This window comes from Macaca thibetana, chromosome 19, assembly GCF_024542745.1.
Source record: "Macaca thibetana thibetana isolate TM-01 chromosome 19, ASM2454274v1, whole genome shotgun sequence".
In the NCBI taxonomy this organism is placed as follows: domain Eukaryota; kingdom Metazoa; phylum Chordata; class Mammalia; order Primates; family Cercopithecidae; genus Macaca; species Macaca thibetana.
In genome coordinates this window covers 37,708,776-37,734,241 of record NC_065596.1, presented here as the reverse complement: position 1 = coordinate 37,734,241, position 25,466 = coordinate 37,708,776, and the positions used below count along the sequence as shown (strand labels likewise).

Sequence of the window (25,466 nt, the reverse complement as noted above, 5' to 3'; positions counted from 1 at the left end):
AGGAAGGATGGCAGGAGGCACTGAAGTAGGTTGAAAGGGTGAAGCTATGCCTCTGGATCAAAGAGAAGACATGTTACCTAACTGTAGAGTCAGTGATTGTGTTCCTATGAAGGGTACAACGCTTTTATTCTAATAATACTTACTACTTCATATCTGATATACATTTTCCATTTATTTTAAGAATCACGATCCTATCTGAAAATGAAAGTGACGACCAAAATGAGTGATTGAAGCATAAGTCACAAATCATGGAGGTTTACTGGACCAGCCTAAAGGCACATCCAGAAAAATGTAAGTCACAGAAGCAAATGTGACTGATTTTTCCAGAGAGGTTCTTAGGAGTTTTAGTATTTATTATACATTTTCCTTAAAAAGGAAGAGGGGTTGGCAGTGAGACAACTGATTACAGACATGTGAAACTTTAGTTAGTGCCCAGTAAATCTACATTTTACATAAGATAGAGTAAACACGTGAGGGGAAAAGGGAATAGAGAAAGCAGATGCCTCAGAGAAGGATGAAGGAATGAATAATCTCATCTTCTCTCTGTTCTGTACCTTGGAAGGTAAGCTAGTAGTCTTCTGAAAAGGCTGATTTCTATTTAGCCCTTAGGGAAGAAAACCTAATGATTGTAGTGAGGTAGGGGATATAATGAAGGGTGTCTGATTTCCCATTCCTCTATAGTGGTGAATTCAGCTTCCAAAGTTATTCTAGGGTTCTCATGGTCAAGAGGGCATCCATTCAGTTAGTTAGGAGGTGCTTAGAATTTTACTTTTATTTCTCAAGAGCAGCTGATACATGCCATTTCTGGACACGACATTGTCTACCATTTTCACAGTTGAAGCATATGCACATCTTATCCTCAAAAAAGGTGTGGAATTCCTTGATGTTATCTTCTTCCTCAGAAGTGATTTAAAATTTCACCTGTGTTTACAACCGTATTTGCACAGGGAGTTGAAATTATCTGTGAAAAACACTTGTGAAATAAAAAAATTACTGAAATCTATTAGTAATTATGTAGGTTAGTCCAAAAGAGAAAAAAAACCATAAATAGCCCTAGAAAAATCCATCTGTGATGTGAGAAAAAGATAAGATCTCAATGATGTTTGAGTGAGAGACAGCAAATTCTGAGAAGTCAGAGAATGAAGTTGAGCCTGTGGCTGTGCTGGACACTTGGACACGCTATGCTTTTGTTTCCAAAATGTAATTTTTTTACATACTTGAAAACATTGCTCATTGACTGCTTAGAGGGGTAAGTACAGATGATAAAGTGAAAGACTTGCCACATGACAAAAATGAATAGAGAAGCTGTGTGATGATGTGTATTTACTTATCTAGTAAATGTTCAATGAGCACATATGTACTGGGTTTCAGATCAATGACAGGTGCATGGGACACACTGGGAATAGGTTTCCCAGCTGCTATGTGTATACAGAACTGTTCTGTGTTTTCTTAGATTCCATATTTGTCTGTTTGATATTCATTAATCACAGGGTCAAACTAATAGAACCAAAGTTGTTTACTTTTTTTCTTGCAAGCCACTTACTAAAGTGCATGAAACTCATATAAAACCCCCCAACCACAAACACTAAAATGTGTTTTTCCTTCCTGCCCATTGATGGTATCTCTACATCATTCTCTGCCACTTTAGTTATAAAGACATAGTTCTAGTTACTCTCTTTTCTCTTTCTGCTTTCTGGTCTCTGTATGTAACAAGGTTTCTTGTGGCCTGTGTGGTGTGCAGTGCCTCTTATTTCCAGGGCAACTGTAACATTAATCTTTATTTTTGATGGCAGTGAACTGTGTTATTGCTAATTATGAATTAAGACCTGGACACAGTTTAAGAATATGACCTGGCCGGGTGTGGTGGCTCACGCCCCTAATCTCAACTAGTTCCAAAGAAAGAGACAAAATCACTTTTTTGTTAAATTCAGATGGAGATGGCAGGATAATTATAATAGAGTTTGTAATGTTTTCTTTTTTTTTTTTTTTTTTTTTTTTTGAGACGGAGTCTGGCTCTGTCGCCCAGGCTGGAGTGCAGTGGCCGGATCTCAGCTCACTGCAAGCTCCGCCTCCCGGGTTCACGCCATTCTCCTGGCTCAGCCTCCCGAGTAGCTGGGACTACAGGCGCCCGCCACCTCGCCCGGCTAGTTTTTTTTTTTTTTGTATTTTAGTAGAGACGGGGTTTCACCGTGTTAGCCAGGATGGTCTCGATCTCCTGACCTCGTGATCCGCCCGTCTCGGCCTCCCAAAGTGCTGGGATTACAGGCTTGAGCCACCGCGCCCGGCCTTGTAATGTTTTCTACACTGTTTATCATCATGAGTCTTTAGGCTCAGAATGCTACTGTTGAGTGTGTTTCTCATTAATGAATGTCCAATAGATAAAGGAATGAAATAAGTTGAATATGACGAATGATGAAGGTTTGTCACAACATAAATGGCATCAAGACTGTAACTGCAGGAATTCTGTGAGCAAATTCTATAAAACAAGGCATTGTTAAGTACAGGCAAATTATCAGGGAAAGAGTTATGTCATTAGAACTGTGGTCCCCAAACTTTTTGGTACCAGGGACCGGTTTTGTGGAAGACAATTTTTCCACGGATAAGGGAGAGGGGTGTGGGAGCAGATGGTTTCAGAGGCATTAGATTCTCATAAGGAGCATACAACCTAGATCCCTCTCATGGGCAGTTCACAATAGGGTTTGCACTCCTATGAGAATCTAATGCTGCGGCCGATCTGACAGGAGGCGGAGATCAGGCAGCAATGCTCACTCGTCTGCCACTCACCTCCTGCTATATGGCCCCGTTCCTAACAGGCCATAGTACTCATCTGTGGCCCCAGGGTTGGGAACTCCTAATTTAGAATGTATTTCAGATAAACAACAAATAATTTTATGATGAATATGTCACATACAATATTTATCTTTTATCTCACTGCATAGGGAATTAGAAATAATTCAAATTTAACCAGGTCAAGTATCAGTTACAAAATTTGACAATTCTTTTCATCGTAATTTTTTTCTGAACCTATGGATTATATTGAGCATCCTCATTTTTGAACTTAATAACTCATTCACAGAATTTCTGCTACCTTTCTTCTTTTTTTATTTCTTTTTTTGTTTTTTGAGACGGAATCTTGCTCTGTCACCCAGGCTGGAGTGCAACGGCGTGATCTCAGCTCACTGCAACCTCCGCCTCCCAGGTTCAAGTGATTCTCCTGCCTCAGCCTCCTGAGTAGCTGAGATTATAGATGCCTGCCACCACGCCCGGCTAAAATATATATATATATGTGTGTGTATATATATATATATATATTTTTTTTTTTTTTTTTTTTCTTTTTCGTCCTGTTGACCAGGCTGGAGTGCAATGGCGTGATCTCAGCTCACTCCAACCTCCACTTCCTGGGGTAAAGCGATTCTCCTGTCTCAGCCTCCTGAGTAGCTGGGATTACAGGCATGCACCACCACGCCCAGCTAATTTTTTGTATCTTTAGTAGAGATAGGGTTTCCCCATGTTGGCCAGGCTGGTCTTGAACTCCTGACCTTGTGATCTGCCTGCCTCGGCCTCCCAAAGTGCTGGGATTAGAGGCGTGCGCCACAGCGCCTGGCCACTTCTTCTTAACTGTAAATTCTGCTGGTTGGGGGCCCTTTGTTCCAAGGAAGGAGAGGTTCCACCAGAAGTAAATATTATTTCCATTTAATTGGAGGGTGATACAGCTACTTGTTCATCTGGGGATCCTTGTGTCACTTAAGCAAAAAGGGATTGGTTTTGTGCTTTGGATGAGTCAAACTTAGTTGCTGCCATGGAATGGGAAGCATAGAGAGCTATGTCTGAAACAAGGGGATTGCTGGGGGATGTTTTGGTAAGTTCATGTTCAGAAATAAAACTAGCAACTCATCGAAGGGAGGACTTCTAAGAATCAGAAGTTTAGGTTTTGATATCTGGGGACATCCTCCAGGTTAAAAAACAAACAAAACCAAAACTCTACCCAGCTGAAGATCTGGCAGAGGCAGAGGAATGGGATGGTGCAGGGAGAGGGGAAGAGAATGAAAATTATATCAGTTTTCAACCTAAGACCAGTTAAGAAAACAAGAAATCTCAATATTATAGATATCTTCCTTGTTTACATGTAAGAAATTGACTATAGAAATCAACAATGGCCAAGCCAAATATAAAACAGAACTCTAACCCACTCCTGCACTGACCAGCTCAGGAAGCCAACTTATTATCTACACTAACCAGATGAGGAAGTATCTCTCTGTCAAGAGTTTTAAGAGGACAGATTTCTCTCAGGTCTAAAATTCTGCCTTCTTTTGTAGTGCATTACCTGATATCATTGGTTCTGGGGGTACCAGAGATTACTTTGTCCTGGGAAAGAACTTGACCTTGGTGTGCATGATGGCTGTCACAAGCAAGAGCTGCAGTGTCAGAGGCAGCTGGTGGCAGTTGTTTACAGGAACCTACTCATTTCTTGCATGTTTAGATATAAAAGGCATGGTCTAAACACTTAGAAAAATGTCTTTACATCAACGTGCTCTATCCAAGTATTGTGCAGCCCAGCGCCATGATGTTTACTATGTGTTTTTGGTGAAGAAGCTTATATTTAAAAAATGAAGATGTGGTTTTTGCTAAAGAAAAAGTAATTCTGGGCCGGGTGCAGTGGCTCACGCCTGTAATCCCAGCACTTTGGGAGGCAGAGGCAGGCAGATCACCTGAGGTCAGGAGTTCGAGACGAGCCTGGCCAACTTGGTGAAACCCCCGTCTCTCCTAAAAACAAAACAAAACAAAACAAAACAAAAAACAAACAAACAAACAAAAAAAAAACGGCCGGGCGCGGTGGCTCAAGCCTGTAATCCCAGCACTTTGAGAGGCCGAGATGGGCGGATCACGAGGTCAGGAGATCGAGACCATCCTGGCTAACATGGGGAAACCCCGTCTCTACTAAAAAAAACAAAAAACTAGCCGGGCGAGGTGGCGGCGCCTGTAGTCCCAGCTACTCGGGAGGCTGAGGCAGGAGAATGATGTAAACCCAGGAGGCGGAGCTTGCAGTGAGCTGAGATCATGCCACTGCACTCCAGCGTGGGCGACAGAGTGAGACTCCGTCTCAAAAAAAAAAAAAAAAAAAAACAACCCACAAAACTTAGTCGGGCGTGGTAGTAGGTGCCTTAATCCCAGTTACTTGGGAGGCAGAGGCAGGAGAATTGTGTGAACCCTGAGGCAGAGGTTACAGTGAGCCTAGATCAAGCCATCTTTGCACTCAATCCTGGGAGACAAGAGTGAGACTTCTCTCAAAAAAAACCCAAAAAAGCCAAAAAAACACAAAGGGATTATTTCAGGTTTAGGGGTTATGTAAAGGTCATTTTAAAATGAAAGGAAAATAATGTAGACAAAAGTAAATAGATCTCGGACTGGGCATAGTGGCTCAAGCCTATAATTTTCAGAACTTTGGGAGGCCAAGGTGGGTGAATCACTTGAGGCCAGTAGTTTGAGACCAGCCTGGCCAACATGGAGAAACCCCATCTCTACTTATAGAAAACTTAGCAAGGCGTGGTGGTGTGTGCCTGTAATCCCAGCTACATGGGGGCTGCGGTAGGAGAATCACTTGAACCTGGGAGGTGGAGGTTGCAGTGAGCCAAGATCACACCACTCAAAAAAAGAAAAGTAGAAGTTCACTTTCTATTTTGAACACAATTTTCATATATTAATAAGAGATAATAAAGTTTTTTGTTTAACTTTTGAATAATTCTCTATTTAAAAATGGGTGGAGGATGAAAAACCTTTGACTCCTTGGTGGCCATGTGGCTGGCTGTGCTCAGTTACTAAAGGTAAAAGTTACTATGAAATTTAGAGGTGGATCCAACTCCCAGGGAGTTGGCACACTGGATGCATAAGAAAATGCAAACTAATAGGCAAAAAGCAAAATATTCAATCTCTGGTTCACTGGATGCATAAGAAAATGCGAGCTAATAAGCCAAAAGCAAATTATTCAATCCTTTGTTATCTATAATAGCTAAAAAAAAAATAATAATAGAGAGTGCTGGGTCCAGACTTGATGCTAGATCAAGCTTAGATTTCTGTCCATCTGAATGAAAGCCACCAGCCAGCCTAAAAGCCACCCCCACCAAGGGCAGAATCATTTAGGGACAACAGAAAATGCCTCTGAGACCTATGGCTACCAAGAAGGTAGTCAATGTGGGGAAGAGCAAAACCAAGTAACTATTCAAACCAGAGAGTATAATGTGAAGAAACTGTTTCACTTTTATAGATTGAAATAGTTTCCTGAGGAACCAGTATGAAAATGGATTGTGAGAGTAACTAATTAAGGGACAGCATCTTTGGTTTTATTTATTTATTTAATTTTATTTTTGAGATGGAGTCTCGCTCTGTCGCCCAGGCTGGAGTACAGTGGCACGATTTCGGCTCACTGCAAGCTCCGCCTCCTGGGTTCAGGCCATTCTCCTGCCTCAGGCTCCCGAGTAGCTGGGACTACAGGCGCCCGCCAACGCGCCAGGCTAATTTTTGTATTTTTAGTAGAGACGGGGTTTCACTGTGTTAGCCAGGATGGTCTCGATCTCCTGACCTCGTGATCTGCCTGTCTCGGCCTCCCAAAGTGCTGGGATTACAGGCCTGAGCCACCGCGCCTGGCTGCATCTTTGGTTGTAAATGCTGCTGGATGGAAGAGCACATTTGGGTTGATGTAGAACCTGAAACCACCTTTGCAGAACTATGAATAATGACAGAAATCTAACATGACTGTCTTGCTTCTAACCTCACAGGCTCAATTTTTATTTTTTATTTTTTTCTGATTTTAGCTCAGATTCACATAAGGAGCACACGGAGATCCCTCGCAGGCACAGTTCACAATAGCGCCCCTTGCTGTTTATGTGGCTCTATGACGTGACACAGAACCTGGCTTACTCTAGAAAAATTAGATGCAATAACTTTGACAATAGAATAGTCAAAGAGAGAACCCAAATAAAATTCCCCAAATCCCATTTAACAGGGATCCTCAACCCCCAAGCCACAGACTGTACCAGTCCGTGGCCTGTCAGGAACTAGGCCTCCGCACAGCAGGAGCGAGCATTCCTGCTCATCTCCACCTCCTGATGAGCGGCGGCATTAGACATAGGAGCGCACACCCTATTCTGAACTGTGCATGCGAGGGACCTAGGTGTGGGCCTTATGTGAATCTAACTAATGCCTGATGATCTTAGGTGGAAGAGTTTCATTCCAAAACCATCCACGGAAAAATGGCCTCCCATGAAACCAGTTCCTGGTGCCAAAAACGTTGGGGACTGCTGCCATGTAAGATCATTTAGAATTTTGCATAATTTTCAAAATGACACAACCCCTGGCAGGTTCTATGGCTTTGGCATCTAAGCTATTCTATCTGTTGCCTAGAACCCATTAAGAGGAATGGTCAGCGGCATGCACACCCCATGACAGGTACACACCTGGAAAGCAGCAGTGAGAGCACAGTCGTTGGGACTGGATGGCCTGGGTGGAGGGGAGGTCCACAGGGAAACTGCTGTTATTTTGGGACCTTACTTAAGATCCTTTAAAGTGTATTCTTACCATGAGGTATTCTCACACAAGATTATATGCCACTAAATATCTACATAGATTGGGGTAGAAACGGATCCAAGGGCTACAGAATGCAATTGGTATTTTGCAAATATTTCTATTTTATATCAAAGATGACAAGCTATTTCCTGGTTGTAAACATTGGGAAAAATTAACAAAATGAAAAGGTTCACAGGATAGAACATAGAAACAAGGGGTATTTACAGAATATCTGCATTGTACTAGAAATGGGATAGGGCAGTTCTCAAAATGTAGTCCCTGCATCAGCAACAACAAAATCACCTAGAAACTTGTTAGAAATGTTGCCTTCTATGGATTAGAATGAGGACAAATCACAACTTTTGTGAAATGCTAGGAATGTAAAACGGTACAAGTTTTATGGAAAAGTTTCTCAGTTCATCAGAGAATTCAAGTTAGAATTACCACAGGATCCAGCGGTTCCACTTTTTTGGGTATACCCAATAAGAACTGAAAGCAGGGACTTGAAGAGATATTTGTGCCCTTATGCTTGTAGGGACAACATTCACAATAGCCAGAGGTAGAAGTAACCCAAGTGTCCATGAATAGATGTCATAAATAAAGGAAATGTGGCAAATGCCAACAATGAAATATTGCTCAGCCTTAAAATTTCTGACACATGCTAAAACATGGCTGAAATTTGGGGATATTATCCTAAGTGAAAAAAAAAATAATGAAAAACACTCTAAGATTCCTCTTCTGTAAAGTACCAAGAATAGTCAGATTCATAATGACTTTAGCATGGTTGTCGCCAAGGACTGAAGAAATGTGGGAATGAGTTGTTATTTAATGGTTATAGAGTTTCATTTTACAAGATAAAGAGTTCAGGATATTATTTGCACAACAATGTGAATGTACTTCAAGTATTAAACAGGACAACAGTTAAGATGGCAAACTTGATGTGGCACGTACTTTACCATTGTTTTTTAAAAAAACATATGATACTAGTTCTCATTGCTAAATCAGAGATTTCTGGGTGTTGTTCATTATCTTGGCTACATTCAAGGCATATATGTGGCCCTTCTCCAGTGTGAACTACCGGTGTCTAAGTAGTGCGAAGTAGTAGCAAAATAATGTCACACATTTGCTGTACTCAGAAGACTTTCACTAGTGTGGATATTCTGAAGCCCAGTAAGTACAATCTTCCATGTTGAATCTTTACCACTTTCTACTTTATTGAAAAGACTCTTCTTCAGTGTAAACTCTCCTATGACTAATGAGAGTCAAACCAAAATAATGTCCCAAGTTTGCTGAACACACATTTCTGCAGTGTGAATTATCTGATACATAGCGATTGGAGAACTGTACCTACATAATTACCCACATTCATGACACTCAGTCCTTCTCCAGTGTGTACTGCCTGTTGTCCAGCCACAATATGTTGGCGACTGAAGGCTTTCCCACATCCACTGCATTCATAAGGGCCTTATCCAGTGTGGACTTTCTGATGTCTGAGAAGTGTGGAGTTATACCTAAAGAATTTCCCACATTCACTGCACTGCTTTGCTGCAGCGTGAACTGTCTGATGACAAATGAGGTGGGACTTTGTAAGGAAGGCCTTCCCACATTCACCGCATTCATAAGGCCGTTCTCCAGTGTGAACTCTTTGGTGCTGAATGAGGACAGATTTCAAGCTAAAGAATTTCCCACATTCGTTGCACTCATAAGGCTTTTCTCCAGTGTGAACTCTCTGATGTCTACTGAGTGTAGACCTCTCCATAAAGAACTTCCCACATTCACTGCAACCATAAGACCTTTTTCCTGTATGAATTCTGTAATGCCTAAAGAGGTTTGAGTTGCACTTAAAGAACTTCCCACATTCACTGCAACCATAAGGCCTCTTTCCAGTGTGAACCCTCTGATGTGTAATGAGTGTGGAACTCCACATAAACAATTTCCCACATTCGCTGCACTCATAAGGCCTTTCTCCAGAGTGGATTGTCTGGTGACGAACAAGGTGAGACTTACAAAGAAAGGCCTTCCCACATTCATTGCACTCATAAGACCTTTCTCCAGTGTGAGTTCTCTGATGTCTATTGAGTGTGGACCTTTCCATGAACAATATCCCACATTTGCTGCACTTATAAGGTCTTTCTCCCATGTGGACTTTCTGATGGTCAGCAAGTTTATGTCTGTGGCTAAAGGCTTTCCCACATTCACTGCACAAGAAGGTCTTCCCTGCCATGTGAACGCTGTGGTTCTTCACAAATGTCGGTCTTCCTCCATCCCCTCTGGAAAGTCTCTCTCTAATCTGCTCCTTTCGGTGCTGGTGAAGATGTGCTGGACACGTGTACAGTCCCCGGTCGGGGTGTGATCCGTCATGCTCAGCCAGACGCAGAATGTCCTTCAGAAGTGAGCTACATGTCTCACACGGTTGCGTCTTCTGGGTAGATAGACAGGGTTTTGGAGCCATGACCTGTGACACTCCTACGGAAACACCTGGCTCTAAAGGTGCCTCCTCATCCTCAGCTCCATGGCAACAACCTGTAAGAATAAAAATGCTGGTGAGGTGCATGTTGACTGTGATGAGCGGAGGCAACCCCATCACAAATGTCAGTCAGACACCCCATGAAAATGATCATGGAATTGGTGACAGGCATGAACCCTGGTACTGTGGCAGGCCAGGTCTCCCTAACAGCTGAGCAGGCAGGCTTCCATGACAACGGTTTCAGCACTGACTGGTTAAGTTGATTAAAGGCTGATAGTGCCAGTGTTCTCATGCACAGGCTGGAGTGTAACAAAAGTCCACCAAGAGTTTTGCCTAGGCCTTTCCTGGGCCTTGAAGGACGACAAGATCACGAAGGAATTCTTAACAGGACCCGTTTAGGATTAAATACGTTTTAAATATGTTTTATTGGAGGTCTGAAGAAACTCCCCAGGCCTCTGTGAATAAGTTTATTGGGGTTCTAAAGAAACTCCCCAAACCTCCATGATTTAGAAGGAGACAAGGGTAATCACTCCAGCACCTGGACCCATTTAGATGAAGTAAATTTACTGAGGCTCCAGAGGAAGGTCTTCAAGACTCAGATCTTGGTTATAGAGAAGTTAATCACTTACATCTTTAGAAGAATGCACACTTACATGTAGACAAATAGCTTAGAAGGTATATAAGCTCTGGAAAACTTTGTGCTTTTGAGTTGGTCTGGCAATAATTTTTTTTTTTTTTTTTTTTTTTTTTTTTTTGAGACGGAGTCTCGCTCTGTCGCCGGGGCTGGAGCGCAGTGGCCGGATCTCAGCTCACTGCAAGCTCCGCCTCCCGGCTTTACGCCATTCTCCTGCCTCAGCCTCCTGTGTAGCTGGGACTACAGGCGCCCGCCACCTCGCCCGGCTAGTTTTTTGTATTTTTTTAGTAGAGACGGGGTTTCACCGTGTTCGCCAGGATGGTCTCGATCTCCTGACCTCGTGATCCACCCGTCTCGGCCTCCCAAAGTGCTGGGATTACAGGCTTGAGCCACCGCGCCCGGCCGGTCTGGCAATAATTTCCAGGCCTTCTCCTTGTAATTGGTTACGGAAATAAAAACTCTATTTTCCCAGTTCATCTGCATCTCATTATTGGGCTGCGAGAATAAGCAGCCCCACCCTCGGTTTGGTGTGGGAACAATACGGTTAGGCGTTGCGTCCCCACCCAGATCTCATCTTGAATTGTAATCTCCATAACCCCCACGTGTCAAGGGTGGGACCAGGTGAAACTAACTGGATCACGGGGACGGTTCCCCCAGGCTGTTCTCATGATCGTGAGTTCTCCTGAGATCTGATGGGTTTTATTTATTTATTTATTTTGAGACTGTGTCTTGCTCTGCCGCCCAGGTTGGAGTGCAGTGGCACGATCTCTGCTAACTGCAACCTCTACCTCCTGGATTCCAGTGATTCTCCTGCCTCAGCTTCCTCAGTAGCTGGGATTACAGGCGTGTGCCACCACACCCAGCTAATTATTGTATTTTTAGTAGAGACGGGGTTTCACCATGTTTGCCAGGCTCGTCTCGAACTGCTGACCTCAGGTGATCCACCCTCCTTGGCCTCCCAAAGTGCTGGGATTACAGGCGTGTGCCACAGCGCCCACACGATCTAATGGTTTTATAAGCATCTTGCATTTCCCCTGCTTGCACTCACTCCATCCTTCCGTCCTGTGAAGAAGGTGCCTGCTTCTCCTTCGCCTTCTACCATGATGGTAAATCTCCTGAGACCTCCCAACCATGCAGAACTGTGAGTCAATTCAACCTCTTTCCTTTATAAATTACCCAAGCTCAGGTATTTCTTTTTTTTTTTTTTGAGATGAACTCTCATTCTTTCCCCCAGGCTGGAGTGCAGTGGTGTGATCTCAGCTCACCGCAACCTCCGCTTCCTGGGTTCAAGCAATTCTCCTGTCTCAGCCTCCCAACTAGCTGGGATAACAGGTATGAGCCACCATGCCCAGCTAATTTTTGTTGTTGTTGTTATTTTTAGTAGAGACAGGGTTTCGCCATGTTGGCCAGTCTGGTCTCAAACTCCTGACCTCAAGTGACCCGTCCACCTTAGCCTCCCAAGGTGCTGGGATTATAGGCGTGAGCCACCAACCCTGGCCAAATATTGGATATTTCTTTCTTTTGAGACAGAATTTTGCTCTGTCACCCAGGCTGGAGTGCAGTGGCGCGATCTCAGCTCACTGCAACCTCCACTTCCTCGGTTCAAGTGATTCTCCTGCCTCAGCCTGCCGAGTAGCTAGGATTACAGGCACCTGCCACCATACCCAGCTAAGTTTTGTATTTTTAGTACAGATGGGGTTTCACCATATTGGCCAGGCTGGTCTCAAACTCCTGACTTCAGGTGATCCACCTACCTCAGCCTCCCAAAGTGCTGGGATTACAGGAGTGAGTGAGCCACCACGCCCAGCCAGGGTATTTCTTAATAGCAGTGTGAGAACGGACAAATGTAGTAACCTGGTACCGAGGTAGTGAAATACTGCTGTAAGGATACCTGAAAATGTGGAAGTGACTTTGGAACTGGGTAACAGGCAGAGGTTGGAACAGTTTGGAGGGCTCAGAAGAAGACAGGAAAATGTGGGGAAGTTTGGAACTTCCTAGAGACTTGATGAATGGCTTTGATCAAAATGCTGATTTAGCACTATGGGCCATGAAGTCCAGGCTGTGGTGGTCTTCGACAGAGATGAGGAACTTGTTCGGAACTGGAGTAAAGGTGACTGTTGCTATCCTTTAGCAAAGAGACGGGCGGCATCTTGCCCCTGCCCTAGATATCTGTGGAACTTTGAATTTGAGAGAGATGATTTAGGGTATCTGGCAGAACAAATGTCTAGTGCTAAAGTGTTCAAGAGGAAGCAAAGCCGAAAAGTTTGGAAATTTTGCAGCCTGACTATGCAATAGAAAAGAAAAACCCATTTTCTGGGGAGAAATTCAAGGCTGCTGCAGAAATTTGCATAAGTAACGAGGAGCCAAATGTTAATCACCAAGATGATGGGGAAAATGTTTCCAACACCTGTCAGAGACCTTCCTGGCAGCCCCTCCCATCATAGGCCCAGAGGCCTAGGAGGGAAAAATGGTTTCATGGGTCTGGCCCAGACTGTTTAGTGCAGCCTCAGGACATGGAGCCCTGCCTCCCAGCTGCTGGCCCTAGGTCCCCCTGTTCTATGCAGCCTTGGGACATGGTGCCCTGCATTCCAGCTGCTTCAGCTCCAGCCATGGCTAAAAGGGGCAAGGTACAGCTCCAGCCATTGCTTCAGAGGGTATAAGCCCCAAGCCTTGGTGGCTTGCACATGGTGTTGGGCCTGTGGGTGCACAGAAGTCATGAATTGATATTTGGGAAGGAACCTCCACCTAGATTTCAGAGGATATATGGAAATGCCGGATGTCCAGGCAGAGGTTTGCGGCAGGGGTGGAACTCATGGAGAACCTCTGCTAGGGCACTGCAGGAAGGGTTATGTGGGGTCAGAGCCCCCACACAGACTCCCTACTGGGGCACTACCTAATGGAGCTATAAGAAGAGGGCCACTGTCCTCCGGCCCCCAGAATGGTAGATCCACCAACAGCTTGCACCGTGTGCCTGAAAAAGCCGGAGACACTCAATGCCAGCCCATGAAAGCAGTTGAGAGGGGGTCTATACCCTGCAAAGCCACAAGGGCAGAGTTGCCCAAGACAGTGGGAGGGAGCCCACCTACTGCATCAGTGTGCCCCGGATGTGAGAGATGGGAGTCAAAGGATATAATATCAGAGCATTAAAATTTAATGATTGCCTCGCTGGGTTTTGGACTTGCATGGGGCCTGTAGACCTTGTTTTGGCCAATTTCTTCCATTAGGAATAGGTACATTTATCCAATGCCTGTATCCTCATTATATCTTGGAAGTAACTAACTTGCTTTTTGACTTTACAGGCTTATAGGCAGAAGGGACTTGCCTTGTCTCAGATGAGACTTTGGACTTGGACTTTTGGGTTAATGCTGGAATGAATTAAGACTTTGGGGGACTGTTAGGAAGGCAGGATTGGTGTTGAAATGTGAAAGGGACATAAAATTTGGGAGGGGCCGGGGTGGAATAATATGGTTAGGCTCTGTGTCCCCACCCAAATCTCATCTTGAATTGTAATGCCAGTAATTCCCATGTGTCAAGCATGGGACCAGGTGGACATAACTCAATCATGGGAACAGTTTCCCCCATGCTGTTCTCACGAAACTGAGTAAATTCTCATGAAATTTGCTGGTTTTATGTGTCTGGCATTTCCCCTGCTTGGATTCATTTGTCTTGCCACCCTGTGAAGAAGATGCCTGCTTCTCCTTTGCCTTCCGCCATGAGTGTAAGTTTCCTGAGGCCTCCCCAGCAATGGGGACCTGTGAGTCAATTAACCTCTTTCCTTTAGAAATTACCCAGTCTTGGGTATTTCCCAATAGCAGAGTGAGAACGAAGTAATACAAACACGAAGGCCAATGAGAAGAAGGCCTGCTGTGCAGAGTTGGACCTGGCAAATACCCCTAATGGGAGAGCCCTGATGATAGGTAAGAACACAAGAGAGGGGTACAGTGCAGAGAGGAGAAAGAGGGTCTCCAAATCACTTCTCTGCAAATGGCCTTCCACAAGCCATGGCTGCTGGTGACTAGTGAGCAGTGTGTAGAAGGCTGTGTCTAAACCCAGAGAGATCTGACTGTGACAGAGGAGATGGCGTTCAGGGACGACTGACAAATACATGCAGACCTCACCTCAAGTACAGGTCATGCATTGGAGGGCACTGCAAAGGGAGCAGTCGAAGAGAATAGGTAACAGGTGGAAGCCAGGGATTAGAAGTCAGAGTAGAAATGACAATGCGGGAAGGAAAGGAAGAGTGAGTTGTGGCAACCGGTCTTGAACTAAACAACAGGGGTCACAGGACAGGTTCCTAGTGTGGTATGACCCAACCTGTGATATTACACCTTTTCCCAACTCCCAGGAACCAGGATCATGTCCCTCTGAGTCTCTACAGCCCTTCAGGGAGTAATATCCACCCTCTTGGGTACCAGGGCCCTCCCCATTGCTTAAGGTGACAGTCTGTGAGACCTGAAAGAGACCAGTCCTAGGGGAAAGACACAGAAAGAGACAAGCACACACCCAGAGAGACCACCTGATGATATCCCACATTCTATAATCACCAGAACTTCACAGAAGATTTCTACATCCTGCACAATCAAGCCAGTGCTTCATCAAATTAGTGATCAGGTCAGTGCCAGAAATTCCAGGAACAAGAAGGCACCAAGAAATATTGGCAAGAGCAAGGGAACAACAGAGCACAGAGGTCCCATGCGTTAGATGAGAACTCAGGGCCAGTGGGTCTCTATGTCAACTTCAACATTTCTGGATCCTGAGCCCTTTCTTGCAAGCCTCGGAGCAGCAGGGGATGGGGCTGCTAGGAAAAAGGGAGCACACAGCACACAGCCCAGTCCTGACTCTCATAGAACATATGTCAGGAAACAAGGAAAAGCAGCAGCACCCACGGTCTCACTGCGGGAAACGCAGAGCCACCTTCAGGTAAAAGGAGACAACACAGCCCAACCCAGGACACTGGGCAAGTATGAAGGCCTTACCTAACGAGGACAAAAGGGTCAAATTCTCCAGCATCACATCGCGGTACAGCAACCTCTGAGCCTCATCAAGGTGCCCCCACTCCTCCTGGGAGAAATATATGGCCACGTCCTCAAAGACCACACGGCCCTGCCAAATTGGGAGAGATGAATACATGAGTAGCTTCTTTTCAAGCTGTATTTACTTAAATTCTCTATTTATTTTCTACTTATATTTACCACCCATTAAACACAGGGCCAAACTAACAGCCAAATGTGTTTCCATCTCCCCTACCATCCTGGGCACATATTCTGAACCACCTCCATCTCTAACTTTCTCAAACAAGCCACTATTTCCCATGTTCTAAATCAACCCAGGGACAGGTACTGCTCAACTAGGGACAGTCCCAATAGCCCAGGTGACCTGGAATTACTAAAACTAGCCAAACTATCCTGACACCCAGCCCTGCCTTGTTTCCCTTTGAAATCCCAAGAGCATCTGTGGACTAAACTCAACTCTCCTCATGGCAATTTTTCTCCTGACCAAATCTGGCACTTCACCATGTGGCCCCGTGTAATGTGGTGTGCACCCTCCTTAGGGAAACGTAAGGAATAAATATCTTCTTTCAGTGTCATTGGCCTGTCCCTGGCATCACTCACTCACATCCATAAATGAAAGCTCCATGGGGGCCAGGCACAGTGGATCATGCCTATAATCCCAGACCTTTGGGAGGCTGAGGCGGGCAGATCACCTGAGGTCAGGAGCTAGAGACCAGCCTGGCCAACACAGTGAAATCCCGTCTCTACTAAAAATACAAAAATTAGCTGGGCATGGCAGCACAGGCCTGTAGTCCTAGCTACTTGGGAGGTTAAGGCAGAATTGCTTGAACCCAGGAGGTGCAGGTTGCAGTGAGCCAAGATCGTGCCACTGCACTCCAGACTGGGCAACAGAGCGAGACTCCATCACAAAAAAAAAAAAAAAAAGGAAAAAAAGAAAGAAAAAAAAAGGAGAAAAAGAAAGAGAAAAAGAAAAAACCCAGTGGGTACAATCACTGCTACATTTCTCTCTCCAGGAACTCATCCCTCTCCCCTACACCTCCATTCCTTCCTCAGTCTCCTCCACACCCTCCCAGTCAGTGTGGCAGACAAACAACATCCAGGTGGCACAAGTGACTTTTCTCTCCGTATTTCCATTGGCCACTGTGTCTAGCACAGAGGAAACAGATGGAAGATAAGGTAGAAAAGGAATGTGGGCCTCCCATGGGGGATCCATCCTCTCCTGCCAGCCAGAGTCCATGGGGTCACCCAGATCTTGCCTCCCAAGACAACCAAACTCAGACTCATCCTCCTCCCTTGAGCTACCAGGGGCAGGGCCTGGGGCCTCCATTCACATCAGTCTTTGGTCAGCATTCCAATCCCAGCTCTCACACCTCCACTCCTGTCAATTCCACAGACACCTCTCAGCCCACACCACAAGCATTTCCTTCACCTCCTAACAGGCCACTCTGCACATGGAAACCAGGTGGTGCACGGCAAATACGCTCAGCATCCAGTTCACTCCCAGTCCTGCCCCAGAACACCAAAGTCTCCTAGCACCGGGGGCAGCCCAAAGCCCTGCTTTGAAGGTTCCCTACATGCCCCTGTTTCTCAGTTCACTGTCAGCAGCCCAAACCAACCATGTGAGGACTTCACATACTCTCAGCTGTGTCCTGCCTCATGGACACAGGATTGTAAGTTTCCTGAGGCCTCCCAGTTATGCTTCCTGTTAAGCCTAAAGAACTATGGGTCAGGCACAGTGGCTCATGCCTGTAATCCCAACACTTTGGGAGGCTGAGGAAGGTGGATCACGAGGTCAGGAGATCAAGACCATCTTGGCCAACATGGTGAAACCCTATCTCTACTAAAAATACAAAAATTAGCTGGGCGTGGTGGTGTGAGTCTGTCGTCCCCACTACTCAGGAGGCTGAGGCAGAAGAATCACTTGAACCTGGGAGGCAGAGATTGCAGTGAGCTGAGATTATGCCACTGCTCTCCAGCCTGGGCCACATCTCAAAAATAAACAAACAACAGAAAAAGAACTGTGAGCCAATTAAACCTCTTTTCCTCATAAATTACCCAGTCTCAGGTAGTTCTTTGTAGCAATATGAAAATGGACTAATATAACTCCCATGCTCACCTCAATCCAACTGATGCTTAGCAACTCTCCAACCTCACCCTATTACCCCCTCATCAACCCCATCATGTCCACTCTCCTTCAGAAGCCTTTCTCACTCCTATACCCCACCATCTCACATACACTCATCCCCACAAACACTCCATTCCCTCATTTGTCTAGTGACTGCCCCCCACCACACACGTACCCAGTAAGAGACCCAGGTCTCATGCCCCATTCCAATTCTCTATCGTCAAACAGCACTGCCACCATAACCTAGAGATGCTGTCACCTAAACTGAATCCACGGCTTCATCCTGGTCCATATGACAGCCACTGTGGTGTGGACGTCTCCAACCTGAACTCCTCCACCAGGAGTCTCTGAGACATCTGTGGCCTGAACAAACACTGACTCCTCATACTCACTCTGAAAATTCCTTCTACTGCTGACTTCTCCCGTCATAGCTAATGGAGCATCTATAATTCCAAACAAAACCATGGGGCCACTCCTGATTCTCCTTCTATCCTACCTCCCCAGCTGCCTCACTCTCTACATCATAAAATGTGGGCAGCTCCAGTTCAAAACACATCCTGAAGCCAACACTACTCTTGACAAGTTACCACCAACATCCACCTAGACTGCTGCAGGAACATCCTCTCAGATCTCCCTGCCATTACCCTCATCTCCACAGTCTGTCCTCCTCAGAAGCCAAAGAAAGTTCCTTAAGCTAGGGTCCTATCACTGCCCTCTTCTGCTTCAAATCTTCCCCATCTACCACCTCCCTTAGAGACCCAGGACCTAGGCTGTCATTCCAGGCCTGATGTTCGTGTGTCTCTAGCCACCTCCCACTCTGCTCCCTATTCCTATCTGATATAACAGACACTTGCAGTTAACTAAAAATCCAGTTCAGTCTCCCCTCCAAACATTGAAACATTCTTAATCTTGTGCCCATGACACTCTGACAGATGTTACCACGTCAGTTGTCAAAAATGAGAACCACTCCATATAATCCAGGGCCATCCAGATAAGGTGTCACAATAAACTTCAAACAATCAAACAAAAATCCCAGACCTAATTTAAGGTACTAGAACTGGTGGAACCACCCACTTTTCAGACATAAGAGAGGGAAAAAGACAGAGAAAGAGTCTCAGGACACCACTTTTCTTTATATGGAGGTGCCAAAACCATCTATGAGATAACTGGTAGGTGAAAGGTAGAAAAAACTCTACTCACCTGTGCTGGGTTCATTTCTGCCATCGCCAGGGGGCCCTGAGGGAAGAGGGAAACCATGAGAAATGGGAAACCATGGGAAGATCCTACAGGCAGAGTTGGACCACCATCTCTTCTTCCTTACCCTAAAGCAAACTGATCTCAAGTTGATTGTATAAACTCAGCTTCTCAGACTTCAGCGTTGGCTCTTAGTAGCACTGTGACTCTAGAAAGAACTGAACCTGCTGGAGCTTCAGTGCTCTCATCTGTAAATAGGTTGTAAGAATGGCTCCCACCCCAGAGGACTCTTACCGGTGTCAAACACTGGTAGCTCATCATATGTATCAGCTATCATTGTTCTTGGACTAATGGTTTACTATATGTTTTCAGTGTAAATGATGTAGTAGAATTTCAAAAACAGATGTATGTTTTAGCTTTTAAAATTTTAGAGGATATGATACTAAAATTTTCCATGGTATGTTGATAATTATAGGCAAATTTGGGTCAAATCAATTATGTAGTATTTGCAGGAATTTAAATCAACGAATAGCTTCACTTCTAACTGCCTACCTATGTGTACACATTTAGAAGGACACTGGCTAGTGTTTATACCAGTAAATGTTTCATACTTTTTTTTTGAGAGACGGAGTCTCGCTCTGTCACCCAGGCTGGAGTGCAGTGGTGCAATCTCGGCTCACTGCAAGCTCCGCCTCCCAGGTTCACGCCATTCTCCCACCTCAGCCTCCTGAGTAGCTGGGACTACAGGTACCCACCACCACGCCTGGCTAATTTTTTTTGTATTTTTAATAGAGATGGGGTTTCACTGTGTTAGCCAGGATGGTCTCTATCACCTGACCTCATGATCCACCCGCCTCGGCCTCCCAAAGTGCTGGGATTACAGGCTTGAGCCACCGCGCCCGGCCTCATACATTCTTAATGAGTTGTAGGGAGGGGCTGAGCAGGTCGGTCAGCTACTGGTCCACTCTGCAACCAGGCCTGCCTGTTATATAAGGCTCTGAGGGGAGCTTGCTGGGAGACCTTGACTGGGGCAGATCATCCAATCTTGCCTTGATATGTGGAGAAGGGGAAAACGCAGTGCTCTAGTTTAGAACCCAGCTGCTCCACTAGCCTGGATAACTTTTTTCTTTTCCTACAAAGAGTGGCCCTGAGGGTCAGTCAAGCCTATAGGTGCAGAATATAAACCATCTGAAACTTTAGTCTCCATCCCAAGCCCATTCCTTATTCCATCCATGCCTCCCTTCTTCTTTTTTTTTTTTTTTTTTTTTGAGACGGAGTCTTGCTCTGTCACCCAGGCTGGAGTGCAGTGGCCGGATCTCAGCTCACTGCAAGACTGCAAGCTCCTCCTCTCGGGTTCACGCCATTCTCCTGCCTCAGCCTCCCAAGTAGCTGGGACTACAGGCACCCGCCACTTCGCCCGGCTAGTTTTTTTTTTTGTATTTTTTAGTAGAGACGGGGTTTCACCGTGTTAGCCAGGATGGTCTCAATCTCCTGACCTCATGATCCGCCCGTCTCGGACTCCCAAAGTGCTGGGATTACAGGCTTGAGCCACCGCGCCCGGCCCATGCCTCCCTTTTTCTAGGCAGAGGACAAAATCCTTCCTATGGCAGGTCTGTGCCTTTCTAAAGTAAGTGTCCAGCTTATGGCTCCACCTATGGTCTGAACCCCAAGTATCAGCTCTCTCCTCCCTCACCACATAGCTCACAGGCAATGATCTTCAGACCTCCCTACCAAATTGGATCCTCAGGACCCAGTTCAATCTACACCCTCTATTCTTTTTCTTTTTCTTGAACAAACATCTTTATTTAAGAAATCAAATAGGGTGAAAATGATGGTAGCAATTTTACACAAGGATACAAGACAAAGCTTAGAATTACTTGCTCAAAAGTTATTCAGAATGGAACAAAAGTGTTCAAGTGCTCCCAATTAGCACAGGTTGTATTACTTGCTTTTCAATGAACATTTACCATTTTACAGTAAGATCTACTTATCATAGGAACACAGACACAATTCCCAGCCCCCTCTGATGTATTGCCTAAAAGACTGAGTACAAATGTTAATGTAATCCAAGCTTTTCTTTGACAACAATCCTAAAAATTGCCTTACAACTTTTACAAGTACGGGTATCAACAGTTTACTGTCTGAGGGAAAGGAAATAAAAGAATATAAAGTGACAGAAGCAACACACTTCACTGTGGCCTGGAACTGCTCCCAGCCTCCTATGTTACAAACATGATTCAGGTTCTCACATTATAGCAGGATCACTATTCCTACCCTCTGGCAGAAGCAAACATGTGACACATAGCACTGCACAAGTGTTTCTTTGGCTTCTTGAGTAGTGCTGTGTATACTGCCTATACATTTGTATAACATCTCTAAATGCATAACGTCCACATATGTGCTAACACATTTCACTCCCAACTGCAGAATATTTTAGTTTTAAATCTAGCTACCAAATCTTGACTATGACATTTGTTTTGGATTGTTACATTAAGATCAACCTATCTGGGCTGGGTATGGTGGCTCACACCTGTAATCCCAGCACTTTGGGAGGCTGAGGCAGGAGAATCACTTGAAGTTAGAAGCGGAGGTTGTAGTGAGCCAAGTGCCATTGCACTCCAGCCTGGACAACAGAGCGAAACTCCATCTCAGAAAAAAACAAAAGATCAACCTATCTGAATCGGGAAAGTCAAAAGCTTATTCCCAGCCAGGAACAGTGGCTCACGCCTGTAATCCCAGCACTCTGGAAGACTGAGGTGGGCAGATAACCTGAGTTCAGGAGTTCAAGACCAGCCCGGCCAAAATGGTGAAACCCCGTCTTTACTAGGAATACAAAAATTAGCCAGGCATATGGCTGTAATGCCAGCTACTTGGGAAGAAGGAGAATTGCTTGAACCCGGGAGGCAGAGGCTGCAGTGAGCCAAGATCGTGCCACTGCACTCCAGCTTGCATGACAGGAGCAAGACTATCTAAAAAAAAAAAAAAAAAAAGGCCGGGCGCGGTGGCTCACGCCTGTAATCCCAGCACTTTGGGAGGCCGAGGCGGGCGGATCACAAGGTCAGGAGATCGAGACCACGGTGAAACCCCGTCTCTACTAAAAATTACAAAAAATTAGCCGGGCGTGGTTGTGGGCGCCTGTAGTCCCAGCTACTCGGGAGGCTGAGGCAGGAGAATGGCGTGAACCCGGGAGGCGGAGCTTGCAGTGAGCCGAGATCGCGCCACTGCACTCCAGCCTGGGCTGGGCAACAGAGCGAGACTCCGTCTCAAAAAAAAAAAAAAAAAAAAAAAAAAAAAAAAAAAAGGAAAGAAAAGCTTATTCCCAATTTTTAAGCAAAAATATTTCATGGCCAGGCGCGAGTAATCCCAGCACTTTGGGAGGCCAAGGCAGGCAGATCACGAGGTCAGGAGTTCAAGACCAGCCTGACCAACATGGTGAAACCCCGTCTCTACTAAAAGTATAAAAAAAAATTAGCCAGGCATGGTGGCAGGAGCCCATAATCTCAGCTACTCAGGAGGCTGAGGCAGAAGAATTGCTTGAACCCAGGAGGTGGAGGGTGCAGTGAGCTGAGATCGTGCCACTGCACTCCAGCCCGGGCAACAAGAGCGAAACTCCTTCTCAAAAAAAAAAAAAGAAAAGAAAAAGAAAAAAAGTCATTATTATTGATAACGAGCTCTTTATAAATAACACTGTTCACAAGGGAATACCAATTGATCTACTGATATGTGACATGAGACAGAATGTACTATTTTTAAATATAAAAGGAATTTCATTAAGTTTAGATAAGTTGAGAATACACAAAAGTTTTCCAAGCTATTTAATCAAGTAACTTACAATGTACACATTCCTGAGTATACACCACTCTGGTGGTATCATTTATTTTGGAATTTTCTGCATTCAGCTTAAAAGGTGTTTCTTCCCAAGAAACTGAACTTTTCTGTCAAATGCACTTGATCGAATAGGAGAATTGGGTTCATAAAATGGATTCATTGAAAACTTTATATATAAATCATAAACATCAGTAAAGAAGTTCTTTATTCCATCTTCTTGTCTTATGTCATGAAGCATAATAAACCTCATATGCCCCGCGGTGACAAATGCTGACACAAACCACTCGTTGAACTTGTCCACAGTTTTCAAGTACATGTTGTTCGACAGCCACATGTTCTCATCTACGAGGTCGAGAGCAGCATGAGCTATGAACTGGTTCAGATGACGATGGTCGTCTTTGGATTCTGCCTTCCCAGCTGGCAAAAACTCCATTTCAAAAACTGGATTATCATGGTGACCAACAATTACAAAGTAGAAGCTCCCAGACATGGTCTTCAATATATGGCTCCTGCAGCGGGAGGCCGACAACGGAAACGCAATGTCAGTTTCCGCGGAAGAGACCCGTGCTCTGCACCTTTTTTGACACAGAGTCTTGCTCTGTCGCCCAGGCTGGAGTGCAGTGGCGCGATCTTGGCTCACTGCAACCTCCACCTCCCGGGTTCAAGCAATTCTCCTGCCTCAACCTCCCGAGTAGCTGGGATGACAGGCGCACGCCACCACGCCTGGCTAGTTTTTGTGTTTTTAGTAGAGATGGGGTTTCACCATGTTGGTCAGGCTGGTCTTGAACGCCTGACCTCGTGATCCGCCCGCCTCAGCCTCCCAAAGTGCTGGGATTACCAGCGGGAGACACCGCGCCCGGCCACCCTCTATTCTTTTGAAGAAACTACACCAGCTCTCTTCTGTAGACTCCAGACCTTTCTGTCCCCCTACCCATGTGACATTTTCCACTTGAGACGCCTGAGAATGGCACTGGCCAAACTGCAACCCATGATCTTCTCCATGAAACCTACTCCTCATGCTGCTGATTTCCCCAACTCCATTCTTTCAGATGTTCAGGCAAAATAGAAAAAAAAAAAATGGCCCCTCACTCCCTATTTTTGCTCACAGACACATCTGATACAGCAGGGAAACCTGTTGGCTCTATCTTCCAGGTCTATCCAGAATCCCATCACATCTCCCTTCTTCTACCATGGCTCTGGTGCAGTCTCTGGGATCCACTGCAGTGGCCTCTTCTCGGTCTCTCTGTGTCAATTCCCCACCCTGCTCGTTCTAACTCTGTACCTGCCCCTCCGACTGGTCCTCCCCTGACAACCTTCCATGGTTACTGGCTGCTCAGGTTGCCATTCCAAGAGAGAATTCACAAAACCCTCTTTCCCGCAGAAACAACACACACTCCGGGCTCCCCGACGCGGCCCACTCGGCAGCGCCTCCATGCCCTGAACCTGAGGTTCCCGAAGGGGAGCTCTGGGGCTGCATCAAACCAGCTGATACGGGGACCCCACACAGGAACGCCACCCTCTTCGGGACAAGGGGCCTGACCGGCAGGGCCCCTTCTGTGGGCTTCAGCACTGGAAGGAGTCGAGCGGAGTTGGGCCTGGGATGGGGCACCCACCTTAGGTTCTTCGGCGCGGACTCCGCCAGCCCAGCCAGGGAAGAGAGGGGCGGGAGCGACAAAGGCAAGACAAGGACACCGCCGTCCCCAGTCCTTATCAGCTGAGCCTCTGCCACTGTCAGTTGTGCCTGTGTCACTACCGCCTCTGCGCGGAGGGAACCCAGCCGCTTCTCGCGCTTTTCCGCTCCGTCGCTTCGGTGACGTCATAGAGCGCCAAAGGCCGGAGCTAGTGAAAACACCAGAGAGAACCAAATCAACTACCGCGGAGGACGCCGGAAGTCCCGCCCTCCGACGATGCGCACGCACGCACGCACGCACGCACGCAAACATTCCTTCCTGTACCTTCATTGGGTCAGTTGCGCCTCCGAGAACCGCAGTGTCTTCTGGGTTATGAAGTTTCGACCCTGCTTCTGGACTTGCCTTAGAGCGTTGGTCAGGCTTTATATGGCGGGTAGAGGCTCGGTGGCACCGTCACGGGAGCTGGTAAACGCAGTGCCGGACTCCAAAGACAGGACGGGGCTTGGGTTGCTCTTAAAGGCGACATAACCAGATTTTCTTGAAGTAAGGTCTAGGATACTCACAGAAATGTGAGGGACCTATGATATCGGATTGTGAAGCACAGCAAGTTCCCAGTGGCTACACCCCCCAAAGGGACACCCCATACCATAAAGGCACTCTGTTTCTACTCATGCCTCTCAGCCATATGTTGCTTTTCAAATACACATACAGTTAAGCTTTGACTTCTGTTTATTAAGCTTCAATATGCTTGGTCCAAGAGAACGAAGAAAGACTACATGGTTGGGAATTTGTACAAAAGATGACAGGAGATACCGACGTAGATTGAAAGGGTGAAGCTGTGCCTCTGGATCCAAAAGAAAACATCATTACTGTCTGTACAGTCAGTGATTGCGTTCCTACCAAGAGTACGATGCTTTTATTCTAATAATACTTATTACAGGCCGGGCGCGGTGGCTCACGCCTGGAATCCCAGCTCTTTGGGAGGCCGAGGCAGGTGGATCACGAGGTCAGGAGA

General features: G+C 45.9%; 2 protein-coding genes across 2 annotated transcripts; both read right to left on the bottom strand.

Annotated features, from left to right (window-relative positions):
• Nucleotides 1–7,664: 7,664 nt before the first annotated feature.
• Nucleotides 7,665–24,659, bottom strand: ZNF547 (zinc finger protein 547). Its single transcript, XM_050768653.1, has 4 exons — nt 24,434–24,659; nt 18,999–19,034; nt 15,638–15,764; nt 7,665–10,083 (listed from the first exon to the last, which is right to left on the bottom strand). The coding sequence occupies exons 1-4, from the start codon at nt 24,638–24,640 to the stop codon at nt 9,026–9,028; spliced, it is 1,428 nt and encodes a 475-aa protein (XP_050624610.1). The 5' UTR covers nt 24,641–24,659; the 3' UTR covers nt 7,665–9,025.
• Nucleotides 22,796–24,559, bottom strand: TRAPPC2B (trafficking protein particle complex subunit 2B). The gene is made up of 2 exons (XM_050768699.1): nt 24,434–24,559; nt 22,796–23,329 (listed from the first exon to the last, which is right to left on the bottom strand). Exon 2 carries the CDS (start codon nt 23,308–23,310, stop codon nt 22,888–22,890), a length of 423 nt encoding a protein of 140 aa, XP_050624656.1. The 5' UTR covers nt 23,311–23,329; nt 24,434–24,559; the 3' UTR covers nt 22,796–22,887.
• Nucleotides 24,660–25,466: the final 807 nt, after the last annotated feature.